Source organism: Lynx rufus, unplaced genomic scaffold, assembly GCF_022079265.1.
Source record: "Lynx rufus isolate CCGP_SWC_20201006 ecotype Redwood Valley unplaced genomic scaffold, mLynRuf1.p SCAF_4, whole genome shotgun sequence".
Classification (NCBI taxonomy): Eukaryota; Metazoa; Chordata; class Mammalia; order Carnivora; family Felidae; genus Lynx; species Lynx rufus.
Genome location: NW_025814856.1, coordinates 7,385,924 through 7,402,327, shown reverse-complemented (window position 1 = coordinate 7,402,327; position 16,404 = coordinate 7,385,924). Strand labels below are relative to the sequence as shown.

The 16,404-nt window shown below is 55.9% G+C and overlaps 2 protein-coding genes across 5 annotated transcripts in view; both read right to left on the bottom strand.

Annotated features, from left to right (window-relative positions):
* CARM1 (coactivator associated arginine methyltransferase 1) overlaps positions 1-2,557 on the bottom strand; it is a 39,339-nt gene extending 36,782 nt beyond the window's left edge. For both annotated transcript variants that reach the window (XM_047095730.1, XM_047095731.1), the window contains exon 1: positions 2,338-2,557. In XM_047095730.1, coding sequence (XP_046951686.1) covers positions 2,338-2,557 — 220 coding nt within the window. The remainder of the gene's footprint in view (positions 1-2,337) is intronic.
* Positions 2,558-4,028: 1,471 nt separating this feature from the next.
* CUNH19orf38 (chromosome unknown C19orf38 homolog) lies at positions 4,029-16,404 on the bottom strand. 3 transcript variants are annotated; one of them, XM_047096204.1, is made up of 8 exons: positions 16,268-16,403; positions 14,849-15,151; positions 12,502-12,594; positions 11,534-11,561; positions 10,528-10,571; positions 9,325-9,362; positions 5,367-5,474; positions 4,029-4,632 (listed from the first exon to the last, which is right to left on the bottom strand). In XM_047096204.1, exons 1-8 carry the CDS (start codon positions 16,296-16,298, stop codon positions 4,486-4,488), a joined length of 792 nt encoding a protein of 263 aa, XP_046952160.1. In that variant the 5' UTR covers positions 16,299-16,403; the 3' UTR covers positions 4,029-4,485. The 3 variants fall into 3 exon arrangements, with proteins under 3 accessions (XP_046952160.1, XP_046952161.1, XP_046952162.1); XM_047096205.1 differs by lacking the exon at positions 5,367-5,474 and having other exon boundaries at positions 16,268-16,400; XM_047096206.1 differs by lacking the exons at positions 4,029-4,632; positions 5,367-5,474 and adding an exon at positions 8,084-8,324 and having other exon boundaries at positions 16,268-16,404.

Sequence of the window (16,404 nt, the reverse complement as noted above, 5' to 3'; positions counted from 1 at the left end):
GAAGAAATCCTCCTCCAGGGCCTCTGGAAGGAGCGTGGCCCTACCAACACCTTCATTTCACACCTCTGGCCGTGAACTGTACAAGAACACGTTCCTTTTGTTTTAAGCCACCAAGTTGGTCACGGCAGGGGCACCGAGGTGGCTCAGTTAGTTAAGCGTCTGACTTGGGCTCGGGTCACGGTTCGAGGTTCGTGGGCTAGAGCCCTGCATCGGGCTCCACGCTGACTCTGCTTGGGATTCTCTCTGTCCCTCCCCCACTTATGCATGCGCTCTTTCTCTCTCTCTCAAAATAAATAAATAAACTTAGGGGAAAAAAAGAAAGTTGGTCATGGCAGCCCTGAGGAATTAACACGACCCGGTTCGGCTGACTCCAGAATCCTTGTTCTCAGCCCCACATCAATGCGACTTAAACATAATGAGGAAAAAGTTCTCTCAGACCCCGCGAGACTGGATCATCCCCGACTGAGGATCTCAATCTGAGAAACGTGGACTTTCTCCTCTTTACAAATGCTTCCGTGAGGAATTACCCCTAAAAGAGGATATTATCTTTACAACTAGTAACAACGTCAAGATCACCCACGCAACAAAAACATAAAATGTAAAAACCCTCCTGGAGGAAGGTGCTGAGCTTAGGAGACACCACGTGTGGAGTATACGAGGACCCTCTGTAGTATGTTCCCAATAATTCTATAAATCAAAAGCTGTTCAAAAATCAAAAGACGTTATTTACAAAAGAAAAACCCAACTCGCCTGGAACTGCTTGAGGAGTAGCCTTAGAATCCTAGTTTGAGAAATGCTGCTCATCTTTATTCTTTTTTTTTTCCCATTTGTTAAAAAATGTTTTATTTATTTTTGAGGGGGGGGGACAAGGCGCATGAGAGGAGGAGGGGCAGAGAGGGGGGGAGACAGAGGATGCAAAGCAGGCTCCCCGCTAATAGCAGCGAGCCCTGTGCGGGGCTCGAACCCACGAACCGTGAGATCATGACCTGAGCTGAAGTCAGACGCTTAACCGACTGAGCCACCCAGGTACCTCTGCTCATCTTTATTCTTTATTAATACCTGCCAAATAAGCACCTGTCCTGAGCTCTGATGCCCACCGGGGATACCTTTCTCCCCTCTCCTCTCAGCTGGTCCCAGAAAACCCAGCTCTGCCCCAGCAAAAAAGAGGTGTGACACTTGGGAGGTAGGCATAAGTTTGGGTTTTCCCGGTAGAGGTGCAGGAAGAACCCTGTGTGAACCACCTGCTCTATGCGCTTCCCTCTGGATCACCCCCTTCCCAGAGTGGCAAAAAATTCACACAGGCCAAAAGCCAGGAGAGGCCTCCTAAGTGGCTCCCCGAGCACCAGCACGAGAAAACCCGAGACAAAGCTGAATGAAACAGAATAGCAAAATGTGAACAAGCAATCAAGAATCAAAGAGAACAGATAAAAAAGAGTAACAGAAAGAAAAAGGATGAACCACAAAGACTCAGGAGCCTTGGCAAACACATTTGTGATTTTTTTTTTTCCACTGAAATGTCAGTTTTTGAAACTAGCTTCTGAAAATGTTACCAGCTTCTCACATCCCCAAAAAGAAAGACCCGAGGACCGCGACGAGGGAGGAGGCTGTGTTACCTCTTACTTCGGAGCCGGACATCAAGAAGGGGCCCTACCCTTCCACGTTTCCACCAAGAGCACATCCAGCGGCTCGCACCACCCCGGCATGGGCCCTCTCCCCAGGTCTAGAAGTTTCCCACACGGGGGTCCAGAACGCCAAAAGGCTCCCGATGGGTGGAACCGGGTCCTCCAGGCCGCCCCAGGCCGGGCACCGCTTTCCAACTGTCCTTAGCAGTCCAGGGAGTCCCGAGAGATGGCCAAAGGCTGCCCACACCCCTCCCTCCTTCCCCTAGGGCGGCCACACCCGCCCCCGGGGACTCCCACCTCTCCCACACCCCAGGCCCCCTTTCCTCCCACCCAGCCCCCACACCCCCAGCATGCTACGAATTCACCTTCCCCGCTCGGCCCCCCGCTTCCTGCCCACCCCCTCCCAATCTCAGGGCCCTCACTCCCCCATTTCCCGCTTCCCACCGTACTCCGGGCACCTCACCTCTGGCCACCACGCACGCCCTCTTTTCTCTCTGCCCCTTGACATCGTTCCTCCTCTCGCCTGACTCGGGGGCCCCCACTCCCATCTCCCTCGGCCCGGCGCCACGGACCTCACACCAGGCCCCCACGGTTCAGGGCCCCTCACCCTCGGGGCCCCGGGCCCCTCGCCGCGTCCCTCCCGCCCCGGTCCCCCGCCCGGCCGGCCTCGTGGGCAGCCCCGGCGCGCGGCCCAGCCCCGGGGCCCCGCACTCACGGCTGTAGAGGGCGATGCCCGCCGCGTCCGGGCCGGCGCGCACCTCGAGGCGCAGCGCCTGCTGCTCCGCGTGCCGCTGGATCTCGCCGTTCGCGTCGCCGATCGTGAGGAGGCGGGCGCCGGGGAACACGGACACGGCCGCGCAGGGCCCCGCGCCGCTCGGGACCGCCGTCCCCGCGCCGCCCGCGCCGGGCCCCGCCGCCGCCGCCGCCGCTGCCATCTTAGATCCGGCTCCAGGCCCCGCCGCCGCCGCCGCCGCCGCCGCGCCCGGGCCCAGGCCGCCGCCGCTGCCGCCGCCGCCGCCGCCGCCGCCGCCGCCGCGCAGGCCGAGGCCGAGGCCGAGCCGGGCAGCGCCGCCTGCCGGCCACGCTCCGCCTCGTCGCCACTGCCGCCGTGGCCCGGCCCCGTGGCGCAGCGCCCCCTGCTGGGCCGCCTGGGACACGGGGTGGGGGAGGAAGAGGGCGCCGGGGGGCGGGGCCGCCCCGCCCCGCGCGTAAGGTCGCGGCTTTGTGAGGTGGCTCCGCGGCCCAGGAACGGCGGGGGCGGAGCCTGATCCGGGGGGCGGTGCTCGGCCTCGCGGACGTGCCCCTAGGACTTGGCCACGCCCCCGGCCCGACGCGGCTCGAAAGGCCGAGCTTTGTAGGGCGGGGCCGGAGCGGAGACTCGGGGCGGGGCGGGGGCAGGGGCGCTTCCCCAGGGGGGGGCGGTGTTCGGCCGTGTGGACTCGCCCTTGGCCCCGCCCCGCGCAAACGGCCGCGCTTTGTGAGGCGGCTCCCCAGCGGCGAACGGTGGAGGAGGGTCTGACGCCCTTCCGCTACGACACGCCTCTGCGGCCTAACTCCGCCCCCTGGCCCTGCCCGGCTTTGTGAGGAGGCACGCGGGGGGCGGGGTGCCGGTACGACGAGGCCCCTCCCCTATACCGGCCCTGTTCCCCCCCCCGCCCGGATGTGGCTTTGTGAGGCTCTCAGCTCACAAGGAGGGCCGGAGCAGGGGCGGGGCCAGGCTCCTGGACACGCCCCCCAGCCTGTGGCCCCACCCCCCCACCCCGCTTTCCAGAAGGGAAAATCAGTTTGAGGTGGGACTCAGCTTCCGCCCTCACCCTGAATCTGCGGAAAGGTCCCTTCTCCCAGCAGTCAACTGCTCCTATCTCTTCCCCATCGTCTCCGCCCGCTTCCCCTAGCACCTTCCTCCTCCATCCTTGGCCATCTGTTCCCCCACAAAAAATTCTTGAATCCCTCCTTCTGGGTCCCTCCCTTAAGCCCCTCCCTTCCCCCCAGCGCTGACTAGCCAACGAATCCAGCAAAGCCGGATCAAGCGCCCCTTTTCACAGGGACACACACAACACAAACGCACACACACATACATCTATCTTCCAAGACCCCCTTGCTCCAGGGCTCCATTCTCTTCCGGAGGGTCCCAAAAGGCTTGTGGTGGCTTCCCACCTTCTGCAGCTCCCACAGTTCTCTGGACCTCCTCATCAATGGCCCCATCATTCCACTCCCTGTACTCGCCAATGCAAGGACTTTAGCAAAGACCCCGCATGACACTGGCCCCTTCCTGTACCCCCAGGGGCCTCACCATATACCTTGACAGCCTGATGCATTTGGGCACTGCTCCCCTCCCGCTAGGCATCCAGTGATTAGACCCAGAGATCCTGGGCTTGAAGGATTACACTCCACAGAGACTTTGGGAACAGCTCAACACGTGTTATAATTAATAACTTAGGCATCCCAGTAGGACAGACATACAGAACATACCCCCAGGTACCCTATGCTCCAAAAACCCAGTTGGGCTGGTCGAGTCAGACGCCACAGGAGGAGGAGGAAACTGGAAGGGTGTGCAGAGAATTCAGACCTCTTATGGCCCAGCTGAGAGCCACAGGGATCCTAACATCTCCTTCCTGGGTAGAATCCAAAGAGTGCTCCCACTTTCTGTCCAGCTTCCAGGACAATGTGGGCGACCCCTCTGCCACTCCTGCTCCTCTGGTGAGGAAGGTCCCAAGGCCAAGGATTCTCTTGGTCTCCTCTGTTCAATTCCCTGAGAAAGCAGCAGCCAGAAACCCCAAAGTAGCTAGAGCAACCTCAGGCCCTCAAGACAGGGGGCTGAATGGAGAGTGCACAGACACAGAGGGGCCCCCGATCCTCAGCCTCACTGGCAGGCCCGGAAAGTGCTGAATTCGGGGGGCTCGGGCGAGGAAGATGTGGAAGTGGGCCTTTTCCGGGGCCCGGAGTTGCCCGGTGTCTCGACGGAGCCCGAGCCAGCATCCAGCGTGGCTGGATCTTCTGGATTCATTTTCTTCGTCCATGGAGGAAAAACAGAGAAGAGTGTGATTTGGGGTTTCTGGATCTCGGGTCTCCCTACATTCTGAGACTGAGACTCCCCCGGTTCCTCAGGTCCCATTTCACAACCCCCCACCCTCGCACACACCCACAGTTTTAGGACCCAGATCCTGCCTTCTGTCCTCCTGACTTCCTATAGGCTGGGTAGGGAATCAGACAGCCTGGGTTCAAACCCCAGCTCCGCCCTGGCCTAGAAGTCTGACGTCAGTGGAGTAACCTGACCCCTCTGTGCCTCACTTTTTCCTTCTACGCAATGGGAAGAACGCTCATACACCCCTCCTAGAGTTGCTACAAAACATAAAGGGATTAAAGAGACAGAGTGCCTGACACGTGGCAAGTACCAACTGTTAAGTGAACAAAACTGTTACCATCATCTCCTCCCCTCCTGCCTGGGCTCCCACAAAACCTTCCTCAGAAGTCTATCCTTTCCTCCACCTTGGAGGCTCCTGCCCCAAATGCCAGCCAAGAAGAGATGAACTGGGGCTGACTCTTGGCTTCGGCTCAGGTCATGATCTCACGGTTCATGGGTTTGAGCCCCGCATTGGGCTCTGTGCTGGCAGTGCAGAACCTGTTTGGGATTCTCTCCCTCTCTCGCTGCCTCTCCCCTACTCATGCTGTCTCTGTCTCTCTCTAAATAAATAAATAAACATACAAATTTAAAAAAAAAAAAAAAAGAATAGATGAACTTACTAAAACCAAAGCTTGGTAGGTGAGAGCTGGCTGGGGTTCCATCCCAGTCCTGCACCTGCCTAGCTGGATGACCCCATTAAGGCCCATAATTAGCTTCAATGTTCTTGTCTATTAAAAAAAAAAAAAATGTCAGGGGCGCCTGGGTGGCTCAGTCTGTTGAGCGTCTGACTTTGGCTCAGGTCATGATCTTGTGGTTTGTGGGTTTGAGCCCCACGTCTGTCTGCACTGACAGCTCAGAGCCTGGAGCCTCCTTCTGATTCTGTATCTCCCTCTCTCTCTATGTCCCTCCCCCACTTTCTCTCTCTCTCTCTCTCTCTCTCTCTCTCTCTCAAAAATCAACATTTGGGGAAAAAATGTGAACTCCACTTCATAGGGTATTATAAAGTGAACATTAACCCTTCAGTATGGTAACACAATACAAGCTAGCTTCTCATGCTTCCGAAAGAAACTAGAATTGAAATCAGGGACTCAAACAGATATTTGCACACCCATGTTCATAGCAGCACAATTCACAGTAGCCAAAAGGTGGAAACAACCCAAGTGTCCCTCAACAGATGAACAAAGAAACAAAATGTGCTATATACATGCAATGGAATATTATTCAGCCTTTAACAAGAATACAATTCTGACACATGTTACAACATGAATGAAACTTGAAGGCATTGTGCTCAATGAAATAAGCCAGACACAACAGGATGAACACTATATGGCATCATTTCTACATAAAGTGTCCAGAATACGGAAACCCACAGAGACAGAAAGCAGAATGGTGGCTGCTGGGGGCTGGGATTTGTTAAGAATGACAAATTAGTGTACAGTGGGGGGGGGGGGGGGCGTTTCACTTTTGCAAGACAAAGTCCTGGAGATGGACAGTGGGGAGGGCTGCACACAATGAATGTACTTAATGCCACTGAACTGGACACTTAAAAAATGGTTAACACGGTACGGGGTGCCTGAGTTGCTCAGTCTGTCAAGCTTCCAACCTCAGTTCAGGTCATGATCTCACAGTTCACGGGTTCAAGCCCTGCATCGGGCTCTCTGCTGTCAGCTCAGAACCTGCTCCGGATCTTCTGTCTCCCTCTCCCTCTGCCCCTCCCCCTTTCTCTCCCTCTCTCTCAAAATAAATAAACATTTAAAAATGGTTAAAATCGGGGCACCTGGGTGGCTCAGGCGGTTAGGTGTCCGACTTCGGCTCAAGGCGTGATCTCACGGTTCATGGGTTCGAGTCCCGCATCGGGCTCTGTGCTGATGGCTCAGAGCCTGGAGCCTGCTTTGGATTCTGTGTCTCCCTCTCTCTCTCTCTCTCTCTGCCCCTCCCCTGCTCATACTCTCTCTCTCTGTCCCAAAATAAATAAACTTAAAAAAAAAGAAAAGAAAAGAAAAGAAAAGAAAAGAAAAGAAAAGAAAAGAAAGAGAAAGGGTGAGGATGTAGATGGCCTATTTTCACCTTTCCTTACATGTACACGAAGAAGCTACTAATGGTGGTTACCTGTATGTGTGGAGGAGACCAATGGGTGGGCAGGGGTTAGTGACAGAAGGATACTTTACTATATATATAATTTTGACATATGATATATTTCATGATTTAAAAATATGTATTTTTAAAGTAGGCTCCATGCCCAATGTGGGGCTTGAACTCACGACCGTGAGATTAAGAATCACATGCTGTGCTGACTGAGCCAGGCAGGTGCACGCCCCAATTTTTTTCTAATGTGTTTTTTTTTTTTTTTACATTTATTTATTTTTGAGAGACAGAGAGAGACAGAGCACAAGTGGGGGAAGGGCAGAGAGAGAGGGAGACACAGAATCTGAAACAGGCTCCAGGCTCCGAGCTGTCAACACAGAGCCCGACAAGGGGCTCGAACTCACAAGCTGTGAGATCATGACCTGAGCCGAAGGTGGAACCCTAACTGACTGAGCCAAGCCCCCCATTTTTTAAGATTATTTGTTTTGCAAGAGAGAGAATCCCAAACAGGCTCCACACCACCATCCTGGAGCCCAACTCGGGGCTCAAACTCATGAACCGTGAGATCATGACCTGAGCTGCAATCGAATCAGACACTTAACTGACTGAGCCACCCAGTCACCGCCCCCCCCCCTCAATTTTAATTAAAAAAAAAAAAAAAAAACCTATAGAGTCACAAGAACTAAAATACTTTTTCTTTTCATTTTTTTTTAAGTAGGCTGCACACCCCATGTGGGGCTTGAATTCACAGCCCTGAAATCAAGAGTCACATGCACTACTGAGCCAGCCAGTCTAAGATACTATTTATTTATTTTTGAAACATTTTTATGTTTTTAGTGTTTAGTTTTGAGAGGGGGGAGGGGCAGAACGAGGGAGAGGGAGGATCTGAAGCGGGTCCTGGAAGGACAGCAGAGAGCCCCAAGCGACGCTGGAACTCGTGAGCAGTTGACATCATCAAATCAGAGGCTTGGCCCACTCCACTGAGGCAGCCAGGCGCCCCAGGACTAAGATACTTTTTAAACTTTTCTCCTTGTCTTCATCTGTTTCCACTTGTTTCATTGTAAATGTCTTTTTTTATTTAATTTGTTTATTATTTTTGAGAGAGACTGAGCACAAGCAGGGGAGGGGCACAGAGAGAGGGAGGCACAGAATCTGAAGCGGGCTCCAGGGCTCTGAGCTGTTCAGCACAGAGCCCGACGCGGGGCTCGAACCCGTGACCCGTGAGATCATGACCTGAGCTGCAAGTCGGACGCTTAACTGGCTGAGCCACCCGGGCGCCCTGTAAATGTCTTTTTTTTTTATATAAAAGGAAAAAGGAAAAATCACCAGGATGGTGCCTTGAGCCGCGTGGCTTCTCCCAGAAAGTTTTAGAACTTCCCTGGCTGCCGGCTGTTTCTTAACAGCACAGGAGCTGCTCCGGGAGCTGAGACCGGGGCTGAACTGGCCCTTCCCTTTCCTTGTCACATTCGAACACCAGCGACTGCCGCCTGTGACTGGGGGGGGGGGGGGGGGGGGCAGTTGAAATGTCCACGCTCCTCTCTCCGGAACTCCAGAGTCCCGTCTCCACCTGCCCTTGGGCATCGCCCGGTGGGCTAGCCTGTCTCTTGTCCCTCCAAACCTACTGCGCCTCAGGACTCCCCCACGCCTCCCTCCTCCTGCTCCCTCCGCCCACCATCCCATCCGAAGTCAGCGCCGTGTTTCCTGCCCCCTGAATTCCTGTCCCCTGAATCTGTGCGCTTCTCCCACCTCTGCTGCCAGCACGCGGGACCAAGCCACCTACCACTTAGCTTGTCTGGACCGGCACAGTCGCCTCTCTCTGGTCCCCGCCCCCCACCTGCATCCCCGCACCCCTCCGCGTTCCCGCGTGTCCACACCCCCCAAGTCTGTCCTCCCTGCAGCCGCCAGAAGGCGCCTGTGAGCACCTGTCTCGGTCACCTCCCTCTGCTCTGAACCCTCCATGGCTCCCACCTCACTTTGGGGCAAAAAGTCAAAGTTCTCCGCGGGGCGCCCCTCGACTCCTCACTTGGGTCCACTCCAGTTACCCTGGGCCGTGCCAACAACGTGTCCGGAGCCTGAAGCAATCTTCCATAGCTACCCCCTGCTTGTCGCCGGTCTCTGAGGCTTCCTGGGGCTCCTATCTAAGTGAGAAGTGAGCTCCCCTCTCACTCTTCCCCCGCGTGGCATCGTCTATCTCCGCCCATAGAAATTAGGAAGCGCTGAAGAATTGGAAGCCTTGTGCGGTTCTTGTCCCAGTGCTCCAGCCCGGGGGGAGTCCTGCCCTTTGTCCCACAAGGCCTGGACGTGGCTGCCTGCAATCCCCTGGGATTTATCAGAGCCAACTCTTGGCTCACAAACAAAACCCTGCTCGGTGATTCTAGGCTTTTCCCAGGACCCCTGAAGCTCCGAGACATCTAGTCGACCCAGCCTGGCGGAGGCCTTCCTAAGGTTAGGACGGTCAGCAGAAAACCAGAACCAAGAAATGAAATGACTTACCGTAGAGATGGCAAACAGGGAATTGTCAAAGGTCATATCTAAAATAGAAAGAGAAAGGAAAACCAGGGGCCCGTTTAAAATCCCTGCTCACCGCCCTCCGGGGGCCCTCCCCCTAAGAACACAGGCCTCAAGTCCACCGAGATGAAGGGCTTGGGATCCGCCTCCCAGCATGCTTTGGTCCCTTCCGGCCCATTCCGCAGCGTGAACCATTCCCAGCCGCAAACTGAATGGTGTCCTTTTTCCGCTTGGAGCCCTCCCCCAGGGGCCCCTCGCTGCCCTCTGATAAATGGGTTTCTCCTCTCGACTCCCACTTTACAGAGCACCTCTCAGCTCCTCCCCCGCCCCGGGGGCTCCTCCAATCGCCTGCCCTTCACCCAGCTACTCTGAACCTACCGGTCTCTGCTTACAACTCATTTCCCCACGCCCGGGACCACCCTCCTCACCCCAGACAGGGTCCCACATGCCATCGACTGTTTTCCCACTGGAGTATGGGCTTGTGGGCAAAGATCGCCTGTCTTGGTCATTGAGGGACGCCTCCCCCAAACGTTAGCACCTAGTAGGGGCTCAATAAATGTGCTGGAGAGTGAAAGAAGTAGCGGATGGAATTTCTCCGCGAGGGAGCCCTTCCTGAGCCTCGCAGAGCACGAACTGGCTGCCTCTCGCCCCCTGGTGGAAGCCTTCGGAATGACACGTTCTGGGTCACAAGGGGGGCTCCATTTAAGGGCAGTGCCAGGCATGGTCAAAGCGCCCAGCACGCCCCGGTGGACAGACGCCGTCCGTCCCCCGTGGAACTGAGCGTCCAGCGGTGGAGGCGAGTATTACATACACAGCAGGCGGTGATTACCTGTGTTTTTCCTGAGGGGTAAGAAGAATCATAGGGTGCTGGAGGCAATGTAAGTAGACAGCCCAGACCCTGTCTAGGAGTCAGGGAAGGCTTCCCGGAGAAGGTGGCCTTTAAGACCGGAGGGAGGAAGTATGTTGTAGGCAGAGGTCAGGACAATCACAGAATGAGGACGAGGCAAAGAGAGAAGGTGAGAGTTGGAACGTGGGGGGCGGGGGGGGTGCGGGCAGGGGAGGGTGTGTTCTTGACCCTAAGGGAAGTGAGCGGCCGCCGAAGAGGTTCAGGAGCAAGTGATGAGGTCTGATAGAGCTTTGAAGGGGTGACCCTGACCCAGCAGGAGAGCGGAGTAAGAAGGTACAGACCTGTGGTGGCGAAGTTGATCTGGGCCCAGCAGGATTCTCGCTCTCTGCAAAGGGATTTGGGAGGGAGTGAGGCTTGTTCCCGGAAGCCCCTGGCTCCATACTTGGCCTTCGCTCCACACCTTCCTTTGTATCCTCCCTAAGTCCCCTCAGATGGAAATTCTCTTGTAGGAGCCCCACCGCCAGGTGAAGTCGGGATTCGATCCCTGGGGCTGCCGCTAGCTCTATGCCACTAGGCAGCCGGGGCGGGGGGGGGGCACCCCTCTCTCAGAGAGGAGAAACTGAGGCTGGGGCCAGTTGGGACATCCTAAAAGCCCAGGAACCAGGGCCACTGCCTACAGGCTGCAAGTTGGGCACAGCAGAGCCCCAGGGGGTGCCACTCCCCTCCCCCAGCACTGGCTAAGGGATGTGAGGAAGTCTCGGCCACTTGCTCCCTGTGTGACCCAGTACTGAGCCTCAGTCTCCTTGTCTATAAAATGGGGCTATTTAGGGGCACCTGGCTGGCTCAGTCCGTTGAGCAACCACCTCAGCTCGGGTCATGATCTCGTGGTTCGTGAGTTCGGGCCCTATGTCGGGCTGTGCACTGACAGTGCGGAGCCTGCTTGGGATTCTCTCTCTCCCTCTCCTTCTGCCCCTCCCCAGCTCACATGTGCGCGTGTGCGCGCTCTCTCAAAATTAATAAATAAACTTAAAAAAAAAAAGCCAGCTTCCTCTGCAGCTGGGAGCTATTGCGGGCTCTAGCTGCAGTGTCCTAGCGAGGGCCCTGCATACCCCGTACTTTGTAAATGGCGCCCGTTCCCATTAAGCGGCCCTCCCACCAGAGGGCGATGTGTGGAATGGGGCTCCTACCCAGCCAGGGAAGTCCCCTTCTGTCCCCAAGAACCCAGCCATGCCTCAGAGTCCTTAACACCCAACAGGAATTTCTGCACTATACCAACCCCCCCCCAACCCTTTGGTATGCATTTCCCCCAAACCACCCTCTGAAGGTCTCCAGAGATGATGGTCTCACCTTTTCTTCTGCATTTTTTTTATTTTCACTGGGGACAAAAAAAACACACAAGCATTTATTAGATTTTGGTCATGGTTGCATCCTGCTTGCAAACACACACACACACACACACACACACACACACACACACACAAGAATCCCAAGGCCCCCTCATACGTTTGTGACCCTAACTTGCCTTCTCTTCTGTCAACGTGCCCCTCGACAGGAGAGTTACAGCAACCCCCTGCCCCTGACATAAGTAATGTGTGCGGGTAAAAACTTCAAACAAGCGTGTAAAATTGTTGTTGTTGTTGTTGTGTTAAATGTCAATCTCAGGGCTTGACAGGAGCTAAGGGAGGAGGAAAGGAGAGTTAGTGTTTAAAGGGAACGACAGAGTTTCGGTTTGGGCAGAAGATGAAGTTCCGGAGTTGGACCTTGGTGATGGTCTCATAACAGAGTGAGTGTCCTTGATGTTGCTGCAAGTGCACACTTATAAAGGGTTAAGGTGTTAAACTTTATGTTATATGTATTTTATAATTTAAATATATCTATCGGGACCCCTGGGTGGCTCGGTCCGTTAAGAGACCAGCTCTTGATTTCAGCTCAGGTCGTGATCTCACCATTTGCGAGATTGGGCCTCGCATCGGGCTCTGCGCTGACAGCATGGAGGCTGCTGGGGATTCTCTCTCTCCCCCTTTCTCTGCCCCTCCTTGCCACCCACTCCCACTCTTTCTCTCTCTCAAAATAAATAAGTAAACTTTAATATGTGTGTGTGTGTGTGTGTGTGTGCATTGTGTGTGTCAATTTCCCCTGCCCCGCCCCCCCCCCCCCAACATTGCATTGCATTCTGGAGGATTCTTCATGGCTAAGTTTTGGAGTGAGACCTCCCCGGCCGTGTGCCTCCACACTTCTGAGAAATGGGAACATTTACGTGTTCGGGGGTTGCACGCTGGCAGCTGGTGGGCCATGCTTTTTCTGCCTGCTCTTACCTCTCCTGACCACCACGGCAATGGTCACCAGCCCAGCAAGGAGAAGGAGAGCTCCAGCCAGACTCAAGGAGAGTGCCAGTATCCAAGTGGGCACTAGAGGAACACGAGAAAAAGAGAGAGGGGGCAGGTTACGGGCTCTGCGAGGGTGAAGGTGGGACACCTGTCATGTCTCCAGATTACGTGTGGGGATCCAGCCCTCCCCCCACCATCCTGCCCAACCATTTGACGCGGGTGTAGCTGGACTGGGGATCTAGCAAACCTCCGTGCTGGTGAATTAGCATATTCCCCCACCCCCAGCCATGGTGATTAGTTCGGGGATGGGCATGTGGCCAAAGCTGAGCTAATGAGAGCTAATTCTGAGACTTTGGCTAGGCTACTGGGAAGAGAGGGTTACTCTTTTGGCCAGAACTACAAAGCTGGTAGGATATACATCTGGATCCTCTAGGCACATTTTGACACCATGAAGGAGAGGTCCTGCCTGAGAATAAGATATAGGAGAAAGCTGAACGGAGAGGTGGCACTTGATTCCTGACTTCTTTATGAGCACCTGGATCTAGCCATGCCTGAAGCCAAAACTGCATACTGACTTCAGCTCGCCAAACCAGCACATTCTCTTTTGTTTCTGAAACCGGTTTGAGTCAAGTTTCCAGTGACTTGCAGCCTGAGGGTCCTGCTGGCTTCAGCCGGGTACCAGGGGGTCAGATGACATCCACCCCCAGCCCCATGGTGGACCCTGGGGTCCATGCAGAAATCAGCCACAAAAGCATGAAGCCCCAGCTTCAGAGTTTACTTCTCTGAAAGGGAGCTGGCTGCCCCTCCCTGGAGAGAGGAGATCTCTCAGGGGAGACAGGAGGAGATGACCTGATCCCCATGGAGATCAGGAGCTAAGCCAGGAAGGGGAAGGAGAGACACATGCTTGGTATTCTCACACTGTTAGTCCTTGTTCATTCATTCATTTGGGGCAGGAGGGATGTTGTCACCTCCCCACTCTGAGACCACAGGCTCAAGGTGAGAGAAGGGGGCCTTTGACAGTGGAGCTCAAAGGCCCAGACTGTTCCGTCACCTCAATGACTAGGCCTTCTGGAGGCAACAAAGTTCTCTTTAAGTGGGGGCCTCTGCTAGCAACAAAGTTCTCTTTGCAGCTGGAATGTTCTGATTGATGGTGATGCAGAGGCTTTACCTGGAGGCTCCTCCCTCCCTCCTGCTCCTTCCTTGATCCGGAGCCCACACCCAGCCCCCTGTCCTGAAAAGACCACAGAAAAATATCAGCCTTCCCAGGGCTTCTGTCTCACTGAGACGAAAAGCCAAAGTCCTTAATGCAGCCAAAGGTGTAGCACGATCCTCCTCGCCACCTCCCTGCTCTCTTGTCCCCCAACTTTCCTCTTCACCCGCCATGCTTCAGCCCTGCAGAGGGCCTCTGTGTTCCTCAATCACACCAGGCGTGTTCCAGCCTCAGGGCCTTTGCATAGTCTGCTCCCACTGGCTGGGACCCTTTTGCCCCAGCTACCCACATGGCTGACCCCTCATTCAGGTCCTCAGAGAGGCTTTCCTTGGCCGCTGTCTGTATTTAAAATGACGCCCTTGGGGCACCTGGGTGGCTCCTTTGGTTGAGTGACCATCTCTTGATTTCCACTCAGATCATGATCCCAGGGTCGTGGGTTCGAGCCCTGCATCAAGCTCTGTGCTGAGCGTGGAGCCTGCTTGGGATTCTCTCATTCATTCCCTCTCTCTCTCTCTCTCTCTCTCTCTCTCTCTCTCCCCCTCCCTCTGCCCCTCCCCTACTCATGCATACACACACACACTCTCTCTCTCAAATAAAAATAAAATAAGGTAAAATAAAATGACACCCCTTACCAGGCTGTATTTCATCCCTGCCACTTTGTCTCCTGCTGGCACACTGACTATATATTGGACTCCTTGGTTATCGTCTGTCTGCATCCCCTCGGGATGTCAGCTGTGAGAGGGTAGGGACTTTGTTTCGCCAGCGCCTGGTGCTCTGAAGGTGCTCAAAAATGTTACGTGGCCAGGAGGGGAGGGTGAAGCAGAGTGTGGAGGTGTTAACGCCTAGATATCGGAGCCAACGGAACCCCAGCTCCGCTGCCCGCTAGCCGTGTGACTTGGGTGAGCCCCCCCCATCTCTGATGCCTCAGTTTCCCCATCTGCAACATGGGGAGAATGGCAGGACGCATCGCGTGGGATGACTGAGGACTGACCAAGGAAAGGTGGGTGAGCGCTGGCAAGCCGGAGGCCTGGCTTGTCCCACGAGGCAGAGGGAACAGCATAAGCAAAGGCTCAGCGGTGAGAGAATGGAGCCCCAGGCAGTGAGGGGCCCGCTGGAGGGCCTTACCTGGGAAGGAGACACTCACAGTGTCACTGAGGTCGGACAGCTGCGGCTGTTCACCTAGAACCTCGTACTGGCAGTGAAACGTGCCCCCCGGAGCCTCCCTGCCTCCGCCGGTCAAGTTGAAGGTGACCCTCAGCTGGTCCGCGGGGGCCTGCAGGAGCTGTACCACCTGCCTGCCGCGGTACAGCGTGAAATTGGCCCCTGGGAAGCCCCCGGGGGCTACACAGGCGATGTGGATGGGGTCCTCTTGGCTGCTGGGGTGTGGGGGCACCAGCAGGATGGATGGTGCTGGGATGGCCAAGGAGCCTGGAATGTAGAAAAAAGGGACGCAGGGTGAGTGCTGAGAGCCGAGGCCCATCTGGCTCCGTGGCCTTGGGCAAGTGGCTGACCCCCTCTGGGCCTTGGTTTGTATTTACTACCCGAGGCTAGTCATCCCACTCCGCTGCTGTGTTCAGGGACTTGGGTGCTAGCACCTGGTTGGGGGGGGGGGGACGGTCACTGTTGCTGAGTCATTTTATTATGACAGCAGTGGTTCCCGCATAGCAATGCAATTATACCCTTGCCGCTTCGATCAACAGCACTCACTGTATGCCAGGCCCTGTTTCAGGGGCCGGGGACAGAGCGGCAAAAGCGAACGACATAGACAGCTGGACATGCCTGCCTCGGGGGGGCTGATGTTCTCAAAGACGCCAGAAGCACTGTGCGCACCCCAGACAGGATAATGGGAAGGTTGCCTTGGCTGGAGCAGCCATGGAGGGCTTCCTTGAAGAGGTGACACAGGAAGAGCTGGGGGAGAGCATTCCAGGCAGAGGGAGGAACACAGGCACATGCTGGGACAATGGAAAGGGTGTGGGGTTCTCTGAGAAGCCAGGTGGCTGCAGAGGATGAACCGGGGAAAGAACAGGAGGAACGGAAGGCAGAGGGTTTCTCCTGTTTCCCAGGCTGTGGTGAGGAATCGGGGTTTTCGGGGTACAGTTTCCTGTAGGAGGGACCAGTGTCTCCCCAGCTGCCCCCACGCTCCTGAGCAGAATGTCTAGCTCAAGTGAGATCTACATTGTCCAGTCTCCGGACCTTTGCCCAGCTACTCCCGCACCCCCCAGCGGATCCTCTTGGTGCCCCGGCCATGGAGGTAGCAGCCTGTAGAAACCAAGTGGGGCTGAGTCACGGGGCGTGGGCACTGCCGTCCCCGGTGGGGTGGGATTTCTGATATCCTTGATGGGGGGGGGGGTTGATGAGGAGCCCGTTAAGAGAAAGCCATGCTCCTGGGGCGTTTCCAAAGCCCTGGGGCAGATCTGTCAGGGCTCAGCCTCCTCCGGCACCTGGAGAAGGCAGCCCTGTGCTGCTTCCTGCCCCCAGAGCAGAGTCAGGTGGGCAAGGGTGGCGGGAGCGGGGCGGGGGTGGCGCAGGGGACATCAGGCTCACCGGCTGCAAAGAGCAGGACAGTCCAGGGCATCTCTCCTCCTGAGCTTGGCCAGGAAGTCTGGCTGAGGCCAGTGCAGCCCACAGCTCACTGCCAACTCCTCCTGTGAGGCCAGAGCAGGGAAAGGAGAACCAGGGCT